This window comes from Dama dama, chromosome 23, assembly GCF_033118175.1.
Source record: "Dama dama isolate Ldn47 chromosome 23, ASM3311817v1, whole genome shotgun sequence".
Lineage (NCBI taxonomy): Eukaryota > Metazoa > Chordata > Mammalia > Artiodactyla > Cervidae > Dama > Dama dama.
Window position 1 is genome coordinate 8498364 of NC_083703.1, and position 18465 is coordinate 8516828.

At 46.4% G+C, this 18465-nt stretch overlaps 1 protein-coding gene and 1 long non-coding RNA gene across 2 annotated transcripts in view; one reads left to right on the forward strand and one right to left on the reverse strand.

Moving 5' to 3' along the window:
* Positions 1–3479: 3479 nt before the first annotated feature.
* LOC133044559 (uncharacterized) lies at positions 3480–9711 on the reverse strand. The gene is made up of 3 exons (XR_009689986.1): positions 9201–9711; positions 4490–5338; positions 3480–4044 (listed from the first exon to the last, which is right to left on the reverse strand). It is a non-coding gene; the product is annotated as an uncharacterized LOC133044559 (long non-coding RNA).
* A 7879-nt stretch (positions 9712–17590) lies between these two features.
* The window catches only part of ISM1 (isthmin 1), an 83785-nt gene continuing 82910 nt past the window's right edge, over positions 17591–18465 (forward strand). The window contains exon 1 of the mRNA XM_061125952.1: positions 17591–17728. Coding sequence (XP_060981935.1) covers positions 17591–17728 — 138 coding nt within the window. The remainder of the gene's footprint in view (positions 17729–18465) is intronic.

Here is an 18465-nt window from a genome sequence, read left to right on the forward strand (position 1 = left end):
AAAGAATCTGCCTGCAATGCAGGAGACCTGTGTTTGATCCCTGAGTTGGGAAGATCTCCTAGAGAAGGAAATGGCAACTCACTCCAGTATTCTTGCCTGGAGAATCCCTGGTGGCCTATAGTCCATGAGGTCACAAGAGTCAGACAGGACTTAACGACTAAACTACCACCACCAGAGGACTTTATAAGAAATGTAGTCCAAACCTATCTTCAGACTCGTATCACAGAGTATGTTTATTCTTATTTCAGTTAACTGAGGTACAACTCACCAGCACCCAGATCAAAAATGGAACACTTCTGGTACTTGGATGATTTCCTTGTGCCCCATCCTAGTCTATACTCCTCCCAAGACACTATTTCGATCACTCATTTTGATCACTTTATCTTTAATTTTTTTTATTTTGGCCACACTGCACAGCTTGTGGGTTCTTAGCTCCCTGACCAGGGATGGAACCACGTCCCCTGCATTGGAAGGCAAAGTGTAAATCACTGGACAGCCAGAGAAGTCCCACCACTTCAGGGTGGTTGGCCGTATGCTTGAGCTTCATATAAATGGAGTGATATAGAATGTATTCTTTTGTATCCATTTTTCCTGTTATTCGTCATGTCCATGAGAAGCTCCCATATTGTTATACACAGCAGTCAACCACTAATTCTTTTCCATTGATGACATTGCATGGATTTACTGAAAATTGTTTATCCATTCTAAAATTGATACACATTTGGATTGTTTCCAGCTGTAGATTATTAGGAACAAAGCTGCTCTGAATAGTCTCACATATGTCTTTTTGTTAATATAAGCACTTACTTTGTTGGGTATATCTCTCTTAATGGCCTTTCAATTAAGGGGATTTTGTACAACATGTGTCTGAAAATAGAAGTTAGGCTAATTAAGTTAAAATATATTCATATAAGATAATATGCTGCAGCCATTAAAAGTTTTCTTTTTTTTTATGTAATTTTTTTATTATTAGTTGGAGGCTAATTACTTCACAACATTTCAGTGGGTTTTGTCATACATTGATATGAATCAGCCATAGATTTACACGTATTCCCCATCCCGATCCCCCCTCCCACCTCCCTCTCCACCCGATTCCTCTGGGTCCTCCCAGTGCACCAGGCCCGAGCACTTGTCTCATGCATCCCACCTGGGCTGGTGATCTGTTTCACCATAGATAGTATACATGCTGTTCTCTCGAAACATCCCACCCTCACCTTCTCCCACAGAGTTCAAAAGTCTGTTCTGTACTTCTGTGTCTCTTTTTCTGTTTTGCATATAGGGTTATCGTTACCATCTTTCTAAATTCCATATATATGTGTTAGTATGCTGTAATGTTCTTTATCTTTCTGGCTTACTTCACTCTGTATAATGGGCTCCAGTTTCATCCATCTCATTAGGACTGATTTTGTTGGGTATATCTCTCTTAATGGCCTTTCAATTAAGGGGATTTTGTACAACATGTGTCTGAAAATAGAAGTTAGGCTAATTAAATTAAAATATATTCATATAAGATAATATGCTGCAGCCATTAAAAGTTTTCTTATAGACAATTTTCAATGACCATAAGCAATATGGTTTAAGTCATGTCCCTAAACTATGTAAAAATATCTAAATAGGTATGCAGGCTATGTATATTTGTATGTGCATATATGTGTATATGTTTAGTGTGTGTACATGTATGTGTAAACAGCAAAACACTATACCAGAAAGCTAATGGTGATCATCTGTAGGTGACAGAAATATGCATAATTTCAATTTTCCTTTTTTTATGATTTTCCATATTTCCAGCAGTGAAAATATATTACTTTTATAATGACAAAAAAGCTTAGTAAAAAAAATAATAAGAACATAAATCTACTCATTAGTAAAGTCTTGTACTACAAACCACATTTCCACAATGCTTCTTTTCATGTACTACATTTACTTAATCTACATGATACGTAAAATCTTCCCTCTTACCATACCAGCTAATGAGTCAGGATTGATGTGGTCAGGCCAAGCAGACATCCTCCTCCGTGGTTCTCGCTAGACTATCCTGTGAGTTCAGGTTCTCATTATTATAGTTGTATAATAACCAGGAAAAATAACCATCCTAACACGAGGAGAGTAGGAGGAGCAAGAAGAAAGCCAGCACCTGAGGCCTTAATTGAGATCACAGATTACTAGATGAATCTCCGTAAACACAGTCATTAAAAGTACCTAGAAAATATTAGCACGATATAACTGCATGCTCTGTTGCAGAAGCAAACCCTTTTATAATGACATAAAGGTTTGCTATATTTTGGAATATAATCTAATATTTCTTATTATTATCCAGGTTAGAGTAAATGTTTTTATTTTAACTGCTATCTCCTGTCACTGTTGTCACACAAAGCTGGTGTTTAATTCTGCCTCATCTTCATCATTTCAGTCTATTTGTTGCTGTTTAGTCGTTAAGTCGAGTCTAACTCTTCTGCGACCCCATGGACCATAGCCTGCCAGGCTCTTCTGTCCGTGGGATTCTCCAGGCAAGAACACTGGAGTGGGTTTCCGTGCCCTCCTCCAGGGGATCTTCCCCACCCAGGGATCGAACCCGAATTGCCTGCATTGCAGGTGGATTCTTTTTCATTGAGCCATGGGGGAAGCCCAGTGAAGTCTATATTCTCCTATAATTTGCCACAAATGTTTATCTGAAAAACTCAATCATAGTCAAAATCAGCTTAGGAAGGGTCTGAGAAACAGGGAGATTCTGCAGAGTATTTCCTTATAGAATTTATCTAGTCCAGGGCTCAGTCCAGGGGCATGGTCCACGGGCCACCGCCACCCCACACTGTCTCCTTCTGTACCATCTCAGAGCAGAATGGTTTTCACATTTTTAAGCAGTTACATTTTAAATGATTATAAAAGTACATGCATAATGTACTTAATTTTTCTTCTTGCCTCACAAAGCCAAAAATATTTATTATCCAGCCCTCTAAGTAAAATGTTAACCCTTGCTCTATCCAGCCCACCCATGACACTACAAATTTTCATTCACATACTGGTATTTTAGCAGAGATAATTCTATATGGAAATAGTACCATGCCTTGGACATAGCCATTTTATATTCCTCCCAGACATACAAGAATTCTCCATTTCGCAGCTCTCCTTGCAGCTGGGTAGAGCCACACGACAGAGTCTCAGCCAATGGTACGTCTGGCAGTCTCCCCTTTCTCTCTTCCCTTGTCTGCTGGATAAGGCACTGGGCCCTTAAATCAAATGAAGGCTGCCCTCTGAATGCCAAGGTATTCAGAATATTGCAGTGTAAGCAAGAAAATAAATTTTTCTTGTGTTAAGTCTTTGAATTTTGGGGGAAGTGTTTCTTACAACAGCTAAAGTTACTTTCCCTGGCTGGTATATGTAGATTTTTTTTTTTTTTTTTTTTTAGTATCACTGGGCCTGATATCACCATGGCATATATTTACTCACAACACACACATAAAAACGTGAGAATGGTTTATTCTTCAATCTTTATGAGTATCCAAAACAAACAAGATGATTTGGCTCTCATTTCCCCAACAAATAAAAGCTTCATTCTCAAACTCTAGTTTTTGTTGCCATGGATAAAACTGAACTACAATTTGAGAACCAAGTTAGACACCAGGTAAATAAAGGAAAATTTCAATCTTGTAAAATAACAACTGTCCCAAATTTGAGCTCAAAAAACATGTAAACAGTTCTTTCATGCTTATACCTCCACAAGGCCGCTTCACGTCCAGCTTTCATCATCCTGTTTACCAAGTGAGAATTTTCAGATTTCAGTTTAGACACATCTGGTTCACAAATGAGCCACGACACCCCCAATCATTGTGAAATCCTCACCACAAGCATTGGTGATGAGATCTTGTGTTTATTAGTAAAGATGTGAGAACCAGTCTGTTGTGAAGCTATTTTGAGTGGAGACGTCTCTGATGTGGCATCTTAGAGGTGTCAGTTTGGTCTTTCTTTGTTGAAGAACAATTGTCATTAAATTCACTTCTAACTGCAAATTCATCAGTTTTAGCTTTCTTTCAGATATAACCTCACCTGGAACAGTCAGAAAAAAATAATTCAGCTACTCTTTAATCGTTAAAAAAGAGTCGACATGACCAATCTGTTGGTGTTTTCTTCCTGTCTTTTAAACTTCCCTAGGTATTTTTAGATTCCTTGCAATTTTTTCAATGCATCATAAAAGTAAGTCATTTTCTATTTTGAGATCACTGAAGTCAAGGGTGATTAATAGCAAATTAATTTCTCTTTTGTCTTACACCAAATCTGGCTTACTAACAAAGAGAGGAGAGAGAGATTGAGGCTAAACTACTCAGAATGAACTGATAACGACTTTTGATTAGAGTAAACAAAAAAATAACTGACTCACAGCCTGTGCTGTATGCCTGCAACTAACACAACATTGTAAATCAACTATATTTCAATGGGAAAAAAATCAAATCTGAAAATAATTAATTCATTAGTTTAAAAATCAAGCCTGTACCCCTCTCTGTTGTTGATCCCGCTCACAGGGCCAATTGTCTTGTTTTTCACACCGTCAGCACTGTTGGTTGAGCCCAGAGTAGGCAAGGAGTGAGCTGAGAAGCTGAAGGAGACCCGAGGAGCCGTAGGAACTGCAGACGTTTTCTTCTCTCTTGGCTGGTGCAGCAGCCGTAATTTAACACAGCATAACCGTACACAACCCTCCAGGGCTTTTCCAGGTGATGTTCACAGAGGCATTTCACACAAGGTAGTCGAGACCAAGAGAATATCTCGTGGTGCGCATGCACGGTGCTACAGATGAGCTCAGCTGTTACATAGTTATTATTTACAGAACGGGAAGGAGAGAGCCTGAACACACTCTCTGGGCTAATTTGCTCTCTCCCTATACCCTCCTCCCCAAAAAACCCCAGTCAACGTTACTACATGAAGAGGTTCTTATCTCATGCAGTTTCCAAATAAGCGTCTTTACATTCCACAGAATTTTCAAGATGCTTGACTGTGACTGTCAAAGAACATATTCTGACTAAATAAATATATAAATAACTTATTTGTAAAAGAAAGTCACCCTCTAACATGGTCGCACCCCACTGCCCTGAGGGGCCTGGACAAAGTTAACAAAGAATTTAGGACAAAGTAGAGTAGGTTCCCGGGAAATTCAATGGACTCACTTTGCACACACCAACGTATTCTCTCAGTCCAGAACTCTTCCCATTTCATCAAGACCTCTGCATCTGGAGCGAGATTCCCCAACAACGGGGCCAGCCGGAGTGTGGGCCCCGTGATGTGACATACACGTGAGAACATGGCGCCATCCGTATTCCTGCCCAAAGGGCGTAGTCTGACATTAATCCTGGAGAAGCAAACACGCTAGTGTGAACTGAAAGTCACTCTGCAAAATCACCTGACCTAGACTTTTCAAATTGTTAATAAGACAAAAGACCAAAAGGAAGAGGCCGGTGGGGGGAGAGATGGCAATTGTTGAAGACAGAAATAATGAGGTGGGACCACGACAACTACATGCAGCAGGGAACGTTCGCCTGAGTCCTGAGTGGAAGGAAGACAGCTAGAAAGGGGACTGTCCGCTGCGCCACGCTCGGCCACTGCAGTCGTGTCTGACTCTGCAACCCCACAAACTGTCACCGGTCAGGCCCCTCTGTCCCTGGGATTCTCCAGGCAAGAACACTGGAGTGGGTTGCTGTGCCCTTCTCCAGGGGATCTTCCACACCCAGAAATCGAACCCATATCTCTGGCCTCTCCTGCATGGCAGGCAGGTTCTTTACCCACTGAGCCGCTTGGGAAGCCCCAAAGGGTATTGTAGGAGCAATTAGAAAATTTTGAATGTGAATGTAAATTAGATATAATTGTATCAATGGTAAATGTCCTGAGCCTAATTATATTGTGATGATGTAGGAGAATCTCTGTCTTCTTAGGAGCTATACACTGAAATATTTGAGGTAAAGGGTTGCATTGAGCACTTTTTCTGACAAATCTCCACAAAAGAGCAGCTATGTATTTAGCTTATTTTTCTATTTAGACTCAGCTCCCCTGGGAAGTTCCAGTGAGCTCTGTTGGGGTCCTTCGTGTGTCTGTGATCAGCAGCCAACCGGTTGGGCAGCTTTGCTTCTGGGGCGAGTCTGGTGGTTGACTGCGGTGACTAGGACCCTGTGTCTGTCCCATCAGCAGGTTAGTCCTGGCTTATTCATGGGCAGAGGCAAAGTTCCAAGAAAGATACAGAGAGAGAAGAAGCCTGGGAAGTTTCTTGAGACCAGACCACAGAACTGGTACAACCTCACTGGTGATGCATTTTCTCAAAGTCAGGGGGGTGGATGCCTCTGCGTCACGGTGGGGAAAGCTGAGAAGTTACATTGTAAAGGGCCTGGCTGTGGTGAAGGAAAAACTGTGGTCATTTGTGCCAATTACCACAAGGATGGATGGGTGTTCTTTCAATCATACCTGAAACATTTCTATAGGATTAAAAGTCTTCTAAATAAAAAGCTCCAAAGTCACTGTGGATGGTGACTGCAATCATGAAGTTAAAAGATGCTTGCTCCTTGGAAGAAAACCTATGACAAAACTGACAGTGTACTAAAAAGCAGAGACATTACTTTGTCGACAAAGGTCTGTCTAGCGGAGGTATAGGTTTTCCAGTAGTCATGTTCAGATGAGAGTTGGACCATAAAGAAGGCTGAGTGCCATAGAATTAATGCTTTCAAACTGTGGTGTTGGAAAAGATTCCCGAGAGTTCATTGGACTGCAAGGAGATCAAATCAGTCCATCCTAAAGGAAATCAACCCTGAATATTCATTGGAAGGACTGGTGCTAAAGCTGCAAGACTTTGGCCACCTGATGCAAAGAGCCAACTCATTGAAAAAGACCCTGATGAGGGAAAGATTAAGGGCGGTGGAGGGTGGGGAGGGGTGGCAGAGAATGAGATGGTTAGATGGTGTCACCAACTCAATGGACATGAGTATGAGCAAACTCTAGGAGATGGTGAAGGACAGGGAAGCCTGGCGTGCTGCAGTCCATGGGGTCACAAAGAGTTGGACATGACTGACTGAACAACTAAAAAGCTGAAGAGAGAAACGGAAGATAGCACTAGAAGTGAGATACCAAGAGATACCTTGTAAAGTTGTGCTGTGTGCTTAGTCGCTCAGTTGTGTCTGACTCTTTGTGACCCCATGGACTGTAGCCCTCCAGGCTCCTCTGTCCATGGGGATTCTCCAGGCAAGAATACTGGAGTGGGTTGCCATGCCCTCCTCCAGGGGCATGTAACTTGTAAAGTTAAGTTTATATTATTGTCTAAGTCCATTCAAATGTACAGTGATGAAAGTCAGAATATTGTTAACAACTGGGTAATGGGTTACTGGGGTGCTGGTAATATACTGCTTCTTGATCTGAATAATAAAAATTTCACGGAGCTGTATACACCTAGGATATGCACTCTTTTTGGTAAGTATGTCACACTTTAATATTTTAAACTATACTTAGAAAGAGCGATGGCCTTGAAGTGAAAACCTGATGCTGCCACCAACTCCCTCTGCAATATTGAAAATGTCAATTTAATTCCCTGGGCCTCAGTTTCCTCATCTGTAAAAGGAAGCTTGATGAATTCTGGTTGGCCCCTATCAACCTCTAAACTCAGAGATGCAACTCTGACCAGTTTGCTTTCTTTCTGTCTAGAAATTATTTGTCAGAAGTTTTTTTTTTAAACCTATGATATATAATATATAACATGGTAATTATACAAATTATAATTATATATTTTCTCCTCCAGCTATAACATGTCTGAGATTTTATTTTGTTTTGCACAGAAATAATTATAGCAAAGCCAAAGCAATAAAAGAGTCTCTTTTTTTAGTACAGATGAGCGCTACAGAGGCCAGCTATTTGCAGAAGTCAGCGGATAGGCAGGACATCACATTTTAATGTCACACTGGAAATGCAGTCAAGGACCCTGCGACGTAAGGAAGGACCATCGTGCACCCTTTCAAAGAGCCAACCCTATTTCATCACCACTCCCGCCCATGCCTGAGAAGAACAGCCCTCCCCCAGGAATGCAGCTTCTCCCTGTCCTGGGTCACACACTCAGGGGCCCTTGGGCACTGTGTACAGTCAGGGGCTCTAAGATGAAGTGAAGACAGACACAGCATCCCCTTGGTTCTCACACGCTTGTGTGTGTGTGTGTTAGAGCCTCCGGAGTTGGAACAAAGCTGCAAGTCCAGGTGTCCCACCAGCCTAGCTGTTGCTTTAGCGGGTAGAGCCCCCAGGAGCACCTCCAAGCCTCTGAGGGTGGTGATTTTCTCACTTGTGAGCACTGTGACCCCTGCACAGTTCAAAGGACTCTGGTGGAACAACATTTTGGAGTTTTTGTTTGTGTTTTCTTCAGGGCTTAGAGTCTACCTCTCAGGATCCTTACAGCCACTATTTTATGCAGTTTTCTGAGAGCTGCACCCATGGAAAAAATATTTATGGAACAGCCACCCTATGACTTCAGAAGTGTATGAGACAGACCAGTTCCCTGCCGTCACGGACACAATCTGGAGTCCTTCATCTACTGGACAGAGACCTGGAACCATTCCTTTTGCCTCCTGTGGGAGTGAGAGTGGAACCTGAAAACAATTTACAGATGGGAAACTGAGCCATTTGTTGCTTAGTCCGTAAGGTGGGTCCAACTCTTTTGTGACCCCATGGGCTATAGTCCGCCGGGCTCCTCTGTCCATGGGACCTCCCAGGCAAGAATACTGGAGTGGGTTGCTTTTTCCTTCTCCAGGGGATCTTCCCAACCCAGGAATCGAACCCAGGTCTCATACATGGCAGGTGGATTCTTTACCACTGCGCCGCCAGGGAAGCCCATCAACTGAGCTGAGAGAGCTAAAGTAACTTGTCTGAGAGGCTACATGGCTGGTCAATAGAATCCATTCAACCCCATTTTGCTGCAGTTCCTCCATGGATGGCCCTGAGATGAGGTGGTAAAGTATGTCCATCTCTTAGAAAAGGGACTGGCAGAAGCTAAGTCATATGGTCTAGCTGTCTGTGTATTTTGTTGTTCAGTTTCTCAGTGGCGTCTGACTCTGCAGCCCCATGGGCTGCAGGACTACATCACGCCGGGCTTCCCTGTCCGTCACCATCTCCCGGAGCTTGCTCAAGCTCATGTCTGTTGAGTTGGTGACGCTCCAACCACCTTGTCCTCTGTCGTCCCCCTCTCCTCCTACCTTCAGTCTTTCCCAGCATCAGGGACTGTTCCAATGGGTCAGCTCTTCACATCAGGTGGCCACAGTATTGGAGCTTTGTGTATACATGGAGTCTGTGTATACAAGGTCTTATTAAAACACTGCCACTCAGGACTTCCCTGGCGGTCCAGTGGTTAACAGTCTGTGTTTCCACTGCAGAGGGCGTGGGTTTGATCCCTGGTTGGGGAACTAGGGTCACGCAGCTCTGTGGAAAAAAAAAAGAAACAGCCACAAGCGTTGCTCTTGCATTTTCTTTGACTGCTTTCCTGCTGCAACAGCAGAGCTGACTAGTCACAACAGAGGCCTGATGGCCCACAAAGACAAAGACACCCACTCTCTCCCCAAAGACTCCCACCCCTCCCTCATAGCACATGAGTTAGGGCAGTGTAAGGCCTGCAGCAAGCCCTCCAAATTTAGCGGCTTCACATATCTTTTAAAGAATTTTTTTCCTTAAAAAGCTAAAAATAGAGTTGCCATATGAGCCAGTAGTCCCATTCCCAGTCCCAGTAGGCGTATATTGGGAAAAAACTCTAATGCCAGAGGATACACACACTCCTGTGTTTACAGCACGATTCACGATTCACAGTCACTAAGACATGGAAGCAAGCTAAATGTCCATCAACAAGTGAATGTATAAAGAAGATACACACACACACACACACACACACACAGGGATTATTACTCAGTCATAAAAAAAAAAAAAAGAATTTGAGTCAGTTGTAGCAAGGTGGATGAACCTAGTGTCTGTTACACAGAGTAAGTCAGAAAGAGAAAAACAAATATTGTATATTAACACATATAAATGGAATCTAGAAAAATGGGACTGATGTGCCTACTTTCAGGGAAGGAATGGAGATGCAGATGTAGAGGACGGGCCTGTGGACACAGAGGGGGAAGGAGAAGGTGGGATGGACTGGAAAAGCAGCATTGGCACGTGTATAAAATATACAGCTAGGGGGAAGTCACTGTACGCACAGGGATGCGGTCTGCTGCTCTGTGACGACCCAGAGGGATGCGATGGGCAGAGGAGGAAGGCTTAAGAGGGAGAGGATAAATATATAATTATGACTGACTCACTTGTTATATGGCAGAAACTAATATAACATTGTAAAGAAATTTTCCTCCAATTAAAAAATAAATTTAAAAACATCTTCAGAAAAAGTTGCGGTAATATATACAATGGAATAATACTCAGCCATAAAAAATAATGAAATATTGCCATTTGTAGTAACATGGATGGACCTAGAAATGATCATGCTAAGTAAGTTAAGTCAGAAAGAGAAAGACAAATACCATGTGATATATGTAGAATCTAAAATATGATACAAATGAACTTATTCGTAAAACAGAAAGACTCACAGACATAGAAAACACACTTATGGTTACCAAAGGGGTAACAGGGGTGGGGGCAGAATAAATAATTGAGTTTGGAATTAGCATATACAAACAAAATATACAAATAAACTGATAAAAGAAGAGAAGCGAAAGACAAAGGAGAAAAGGAAAGATATACCTATCTGAATGCAGAGTTCCAGAGAATAGCAAGAAGAGATAAGAAAGTATTTTTAGGGAACAGTGCAAAGAATAGAACAAAACAACAGAACGGGAAAGATAGAGATCTCTTCGAGAAAATTAGAAATGCCACGGGAACATATCATGCAAAGATAGGCTCAATAAAGGACAGAAATGGTAGGGGCCTAACAGAAGCAGAAGATATTAAGAAGAGGTGGCAAGAATACACAGAAGAACTGTACAAAAAAGATCTTCACAACCCAGATAATCACGATGGTGTGATCACTCACCTAGAGCCAGACATCCTGGAATGTGAACTCAAGTGGGCCTTAGGAAGCATCACTACAAACAAAGCTAGTGAAGGTAATGGAATTCCAGCTGAGCTATTTCAAATCCCAAAAGATGATGCTGTGAAAGTGCTGCACTCAATATGCCAGCAAATTTGGAAAACTCAGCAGTGGCCACAGGACTGGAAAAGGTCAGTTTCCATTCCAATCCCAAAGAAAGGCAATGCCAAAGAAAGTTCAAGCTACCACACAATTGCATTCATTTCACACACTAGCAAAGTAATGCTCAAAATTCTCCAAACTAAACTTCAATAGTATATGAACCAAGAACTTCCAGATGTTCAAGCTGGATTTAGAAAAGGCAGAGGAACCAGCCATCAAATTGCCAACATTTGTTGGCTCATCAAAAAAGCAAGTGTTCCAGAAAAACATTTACTTCTGCTTTGTTGACTATGTCAAACCCTTCGGCTGTGTGGATCACAACAAACTGTGGAAAATTCTTCAAGAGATGGGAATACCAGACTGTCTTACCTGCCTCCTGTGAAACCTGTAAGCAGGTCAAGAACAACAGCTAGAACTAGACATGGAATAACAGACTGGTTCCAAATCAGGAAAGGAGTATGTCAAGACTGTATATGGTCACCCTGTTTATTTAACTTATATGCAGAGTACATCATGCAGAATGCAGTACTGGATGAAGCACAAGCTGAAATCAAGATTGCTGGGAGAAATATCAATAACCTCAGATATGCAGATGACACCATCCTTATGGCAGAAATCGAAGAGGAACGAACTAAAAAGCCTCTTGATGAAGGTGAAAGAGGAGAGTGGAAAAGCTGGTTTAAAATTCAACATTCAAAAACTAAGATTGTGGCATCTGGTCCCATCAATTCATGGCAAACAGACAGGGAAACAATGGCAACCGTGACAAACTTTATTTTCTTGGGCTCCCAAATTACTGTGGACAGTGACTGTAGCCATGTAATCGCTCCTTGGAAGAAAAGCAATGACAAATCTAGATAGTGTTTTAAGAAGCAGAGACATTACTTTGCCTAAGAAGGTCCATATAGTCAAAGCTATGGTTTTTCCCGTAGTTTTGCAGTAGTTTTACCAATATGAAAGCTGCACAATAAAAGAAGACTGAGTGCCGAAGAATTGGTGCGTTTAAACCATGATGCTGGAGAAGACTCTTCAGAGTCCCTTGGACAGCAAGGAGATCAAACAAGTCATTCCTAAAGGAAATCAACCCTGTTGCTGAAGCTCCAATACTTTGGCCACCTGATGTGAAGAGCTGACTCACTGGAAAAGACCCTGATGCTGAGAAAGACTGAAGGCAGGAGAAGGGGCCGACAGAGGATGAGATGGTTGGATGGTACCACCAACTCAATGGACATGATTTTGAGCCAACTCTGGGAGACGGTGGAGGACAGGGAAGCCTGGCATGCTGCAGTCCATGGGGTCTCAAAAAGTCAAACACATCTGAGCAACTGAACAACAACAACAACGTATATAAAATAGATAACTAACAAGTTCCTGCTGAATAGCACAGGGAACTATTACAATATCCTGTAATGAATCATAGTGGAAAAAGTATGAAAAAAGAATATATGTGTATAACTTGATCACTTTGCTGCACAGCAAAAAGATTATTTCTAATCACACACTAGCCTAGCTAAGGTGTTCTAGGCAGAGTTGGAATGGGGTAAGGGCTCTGTGCCCGGAATTCAGGCTGATCATTCCTCACCCTGCACAGAAATATCCAGCCACCAGACTGAGTTCTACTAGCCAGAATTCAGTCACATGGCTGTATCTAACTGTAGAGGATATTGGGAAATATAGTGAACTCGTGTGTCCAGGAAGAAGAGGAAATGGGTTTTCGTGAACACCTAGCAGCCTCCACCACAATCCCTAAATGTTAATCATTTTTACACCCAGAAAAGTCTCTGGTTTTGACTTTGCAAAAAAATTGATTTACACCTCACACACAGTATGCATGAGTGTAACTTTTTTTTAAATTGAATCCTTATGTTTTTGAGATACATATTGAACTATGTATCAGTGAAATGATATGATGTCATGGATTTGCCTCAAAATAATTTGACAATAGAAAGTGAGAGCAGAGATTTGGTCACAAGTTTTGTTGAAGTTGGGTTATTTATTATACCCTCTTAACTTTTGTATATATTTTTAAATAATAAAAACATATTTTAAAAGACTATACTAAAGCTACCCTTTGCTATTTTCTAACAGTTTTAGTAAAAAAACAAAAACAAAACAACATCTATAGAGAGAGACAAAGAGTAAAAACAATAAAATCCTGATCATAATAGACTACAAGATTCTCTTCAGTTATGTTAACTATAGGTGTTCTGGCTTGTTAATTTCTCTTATTTTACCCAGCTATTCCAAACAAGCCTGTCTGCAAAAGAAAAGTACTAATAATAAAAGATAAAATTTGTGAAAGAATAGTATAATCAAGACAGAAGAATTAATATTTACAGATCAGCTACTTATCGTAGGAACAGTCTAAGGGGAGTTAATTCATTAAATAAGGTCTGTATAAAAACCACATGCTGCATCCATTAAAGAAACGGATTGAGCATCTACTCCATGCAAGGCTCTGTACTCAGCTCTAGAAATATAATGAGAGGAGGCAGCTGTCCCCGTCTTGAGGACTGTACTTGTCAGGACAGGCTGAACTAGCTGCGTGGCAAACATCCCCAAATCACAGTGGTCTTGAACAAAAAAAGTGTATTTCCTGCTGCACAAGGTTACATGCAGGCATTCCTGGTGCAATAGCTCTCTCTTGAGCAGTAACTCAGAGGTTTGGGCTCCTTCCACCTCAAAGTCCTTTGCCTACAGAAAGCAAAGGGAGAGTGTGATAGATGGTCACTTCGTGTTTAATGGCCAGGTCGGAGAGCGGCAGAGCTCTTCACAGTCCCACCTAGACCCAGTGCTGCTGGAAAGTGTTCTCTAGTTGTGAACAAAGGAAGAAAAAAACAAAACAAAACTGGACCGGGGGTAAGGGAGATGTGCTCTGGAATGTTCTGCCACAAGGGTGATCCAAATCTGGTATAAAGACAGACACACAGACACATTCTACTAACGCATAGTTAGATCGATAATAAAAGATATGAATAAAGTGTTGTGGAAACTCTTAAGCAGGTGGGATTTTAAAAGTTTCCATTAACTGTAGGTATGATTTCCTAAAGGTGCTCAACACTTAATTTGCTTGGGCTATTAAATTTACAATTCTTTTTCACAAACTTGCAATCCAGTTTTCCCCAACTCCTCAAAAGCAGGCCACTGCCAGTAGCCTTGTTTGGCAACAGTCATCATAGGGATGGAGGTTTATCAATACTAGTTACGTGTGCTTACTAGAACATAAACTCACCTGGAATTTGGATTTCACAGCATGCAAGAATTTTAATAGGATTCATTCATATGTTTGTTCGACATTTTATACAGACTTTAGTCCCCAAAATTCAATTTACAATTTTTACAACATTTTACAAAGACTTTGATCTCCAACTCCGCTTTTACACATTTACAAGAATTTACACTCGCTGCAAGGATTTCTTTCCAATGTTTTTGTAAAAGTTATTTTTCCTAGGATCCAAAAAAAAAAAATGTTCATTTTAGATGAGAGGAGAGGCATTGAGGCTCACATGTGGAGATTGTGTGTGATGGAAACACAGGATACAGCAGAAGTGCCTGGATTCTAATTTAGACCAGCCTGCCTCAGGCAATGGGAAAGTCATTTGTCCCTGTATGCCCACATCAGAGTCTGGCACGACTGGGGCTTACAGCCAGCCTAAACTCTCTCTGGATACAGGATTCCAGTTTGCCATCTTAATTTACACATTCCATCGATGTGCTGATTAGCCTGAACTCCCTCATATTTTTCTAAGTGATTCTGACTTGGAAACACACACAGGAGGATCCCTGTGGGATCTCAGAGCCGCTGGGATCTCCTCTTTGATCTCCCATCTGAACCCGGGACCATCTATTGTTTCAAATTCTTCCTCAGCGCTCCGGTTGACAATTATTGGCATTTTAGAGCCTGCGGATTGCAATAGGATGCCTAACAGGACCTGCTGCCTAAACGTTTAAAGCGCTCCCTCCCTCCAAACATTGCCCCTTCTCAATGCCCTCCCCCTCCGCCCCCGCCCCCGCCCACCACACACACAATGACTGAAAGAAACAGAGTGCTTTAAGAAGCTGTCGATGTGTTAGTAAGATGCTAGAGTTGGTTAGGCTTTTAAAGATGCTCACGAAGCCTCTCCAGAGCAGTAACTAGCTCTTCTTGCCCCTGACATAAAACCAATCCGTGCACCAAACTTTGGGCTTCCCTGGTGGCTTCAGTGGTCAAGGATCCGCCTGCCAATGCAGGAGACACACCGATTCCCTCCCTGGGTGGGGAAGATTCTCTGGAGAAGGAAATGGCAACCCACTTCAGTATTCTTAGCCTAGGCAGTCTCACGCACAGAGGAACCTGGCAGACGGCGTTCCAAAAGGATCGGACACGACTTAGCGACTAAACAACCAAATACTATACTTTAACCACCGCTATTTAAATACTGCAAAATGCCAGGGCGAACACCGCCACCCCCACCCCCGTGAACTTTCATAATGATAAAAGTGCTTTTGGTCTTAATTTGGGTAAGACTTGGCTGAGGTGCCTTGCAAAAAGACAGGAACTCTGAGAAGGTAGTTGATTTAAGAATCTTACTTGAGTTTGTAAGGATGGGAGCGGAGGAAGGGGGCGTGTCGGAGAGAAAGGTTTGTTTGTTTATTTCAGTCCCCAGGGTAGAACCAAGAGGCTCCGTCGCCGGGACACTGGAATCCAGGATGCGAGGTGCGCTTGGAAATTGGGGAAATTTGGGAACGCCTAGGCTGAAGGTTCCGCTCGCGGGGAGGAAAGGACGGGGCGGGCACAGGGGAGGAGGCAAGGAGGGACCCGAGGGGAGGCGGCGGCGGAGGAGTATAAAAGGCCCGGGCCAGCCCGGGCGCTCGCCACTCCGAGCCCCTTGGAGAAGGCGGGCGTCCGGGCAGGATGCGCGGCGCCGCTGCGGTGAGCTGAGCCCAGCCCCGGACCCGGCTCTCTCGTGCATCCGAGGCGAGGACCGCGCGCCCTCTGCTCGACCCTCGAGCCCTTCCACCGGCCGGCTGTCCCCTGCGAGGCATGAGCGGCGCGCGGGAGCCCGAGGTTTCAGCGCGGTCATGAAACGCTGGACCGGGAGCGGCAACTGGGCGACGGCAGCCCCCAGGGCCCCTCCGGGCGCAGCGCCTCCGGGATGAGCTCCCTGACCCGCGCCGGCCTGAGCTGAGACTGGCCCCCATTGCCCCACCTCCGTCCTGCGCGCCCGAGCCGCGGGCATCTCATCCCTGCCGCTTCTTGCCGAGACACCTGCGCGCTGGACCAGACGGACGCCCGGCGAATCGGACTCGCCTCCCTTCCCAGGCTCTACCCACCGCCGCGGGCGCCTGAGCAGCGGCGCTCGGAGAGCAGGCGGCCCACTGTCCGGGAGCGAGTGTCAAGACCTTTCTGGAACGACCCCGTCTCTTCCCCCTCGTACACAGGCCAGCTGCAGGGAGGGGCGCACAGTCGCCGGCAGACACCTGGCTGGGCCGGCGCCCTCTCGGTTCTCCATCACCACATCTCCCAACTCCACTTGTCAATAAAAGTTTCCAACCTCGCCCAGGCACCCCCACCCACCCACAGCCCCGAGCCTCGGCGCGCGCGGGGCTCTGCCCTCACCGGCCGCAGCGACCTCGGCAGCGGAGGCGCGCGCTCGGCGCAGGCCGGCAGGCGGACGCGGACTCCGGAGGGGCTCGCGGGTCACCTCCAAACACCGACAGCCCCCGCGCACGGGGCCCCCGTCTGGAGCCGGCTCTCCCGAGGACTCTGCGGCGGGGCGGCGCGGCCCGCGGCCGGGAGGAGCGCGGGGAGGAGGGGAGGTGGCTCGTCGGGTGAGTGGCTACGGGCGGCAAGGGCGGGGGGAGCCAAGCGTGGAGGTAACTGCGGGCCGCCGCTGAAGCCCTCCTCCTCCTTCTCCTCCTCCTCCTTCTCCTCCTCCTCCCGCTCCCCGCGCTCCTCTGGCGGCCGCTCCCGCTCCAGCTGCGGCGCCGCGGCCACATCTGCGGCGCCCATGTGCGCTCGGGGGCTCGGCTGCGCCCGCCCCGCCGCCGCCCCCGCTGCCGGCTGCCCGCAGGGTGGGCCCCGGCCCGGCCCGGGCCCCGGGCGGCCCGCCGTCCCCGCCGCCGCCGCCGCCGCCGGGGAGCGCCGGGGTTCGCTCCGCCGCCGGCTTGGACGCCCCCGGCCCCGCCGTGGCTCCGCCGTGGTGCGGCGGCGGGGACGGCGGTGGCGGCTCCTGCTCCCCGGGCCTGGCGCGCCCCGCCGCAGCCAGCGCCAGTGCCGCCGGCTCGGGGAGCGGGGCCCCAGCGGGGGCCGAGGCGGGAGCCGCGCTGCCGGACTCCCGGGCTCCGACTCCTCCTCCCCCGGCGCCGCCGCCGCCGCCGCCGCCGCCGCCGCCCGCCGCGCCGGGTCCTAAAGCCGCGCGCCTGCGGAGGATGGTGCGCCTGGCGGCCGAGCTGCTGCTGCTCCTGGGGCTGCTGCTGCTCACGCTGCACATCACGGTGCTGCGCGGTTCCGGAGCCGCCGACCGGCCGGACGCGGCCGCGGCCAACGCCAGCCGGACCCCGCTGCAGGTGAGTGTGCCGCCGGGCAGGGGCGCGCGTGGCGGCCGGGGCCCGGGGCGGGGCGCGGACCTCGCACCTGAGCGATGCGGGGAGGCGGGTCCCCGCCCCACCACAGAACAGGCGTTTGGGCAGTAGTTGGGCGGGGGCCACCCGTCTCCAGCCTGCACGGAGCGGGCTAAGTGCTTGGAGGCTGAACCGCCTCGCAGGTCCGGCGGCACGCTCCTCCGGGTCTGTCCCCAGGTACCTGAGGCTGCGAGCGCCAGACGGGCGGCGGAGTGTGGGGCGTGTGTTGGCTTCGGGGCGCTCCCTGTCTTTGGCTGCCCTTCAGAGGCGAAGTGATGTTATTCTGAGAGGCGGGGGTAGGGGGAGGAGCGGAAGGAGACCTCAACTTGGGACAAACCCCCAAACGAGGTCTGGGAGGAAGAACCCGGTTGAATCTGCCAGCTCGGAAAACAGTGCCAAAGGTTAGGAAATAATTTCCCCGAAGAAAGCATCCCTGGTCGCCCACGTGGTCCCCGAGCCACCCGTGTACCTTCCTAGCCTGCGGAGGGCGCGGAGTCAAGCCACCTGTTCTACTCTGAGATGGCATTACTTGGGGCTTTAAAAGCTGACAGCAAAAGACTTCTTCCAGCGTTCTGCCGCTGTTGAAGTTCGCCTTAGGAATGGAATTCTGGAATTCTGATGGTCTGTGCAGTTCCAACACGGGGCGTGGGGGCCGGGGGGGGGGGCGGTCACAACTAGGGAGG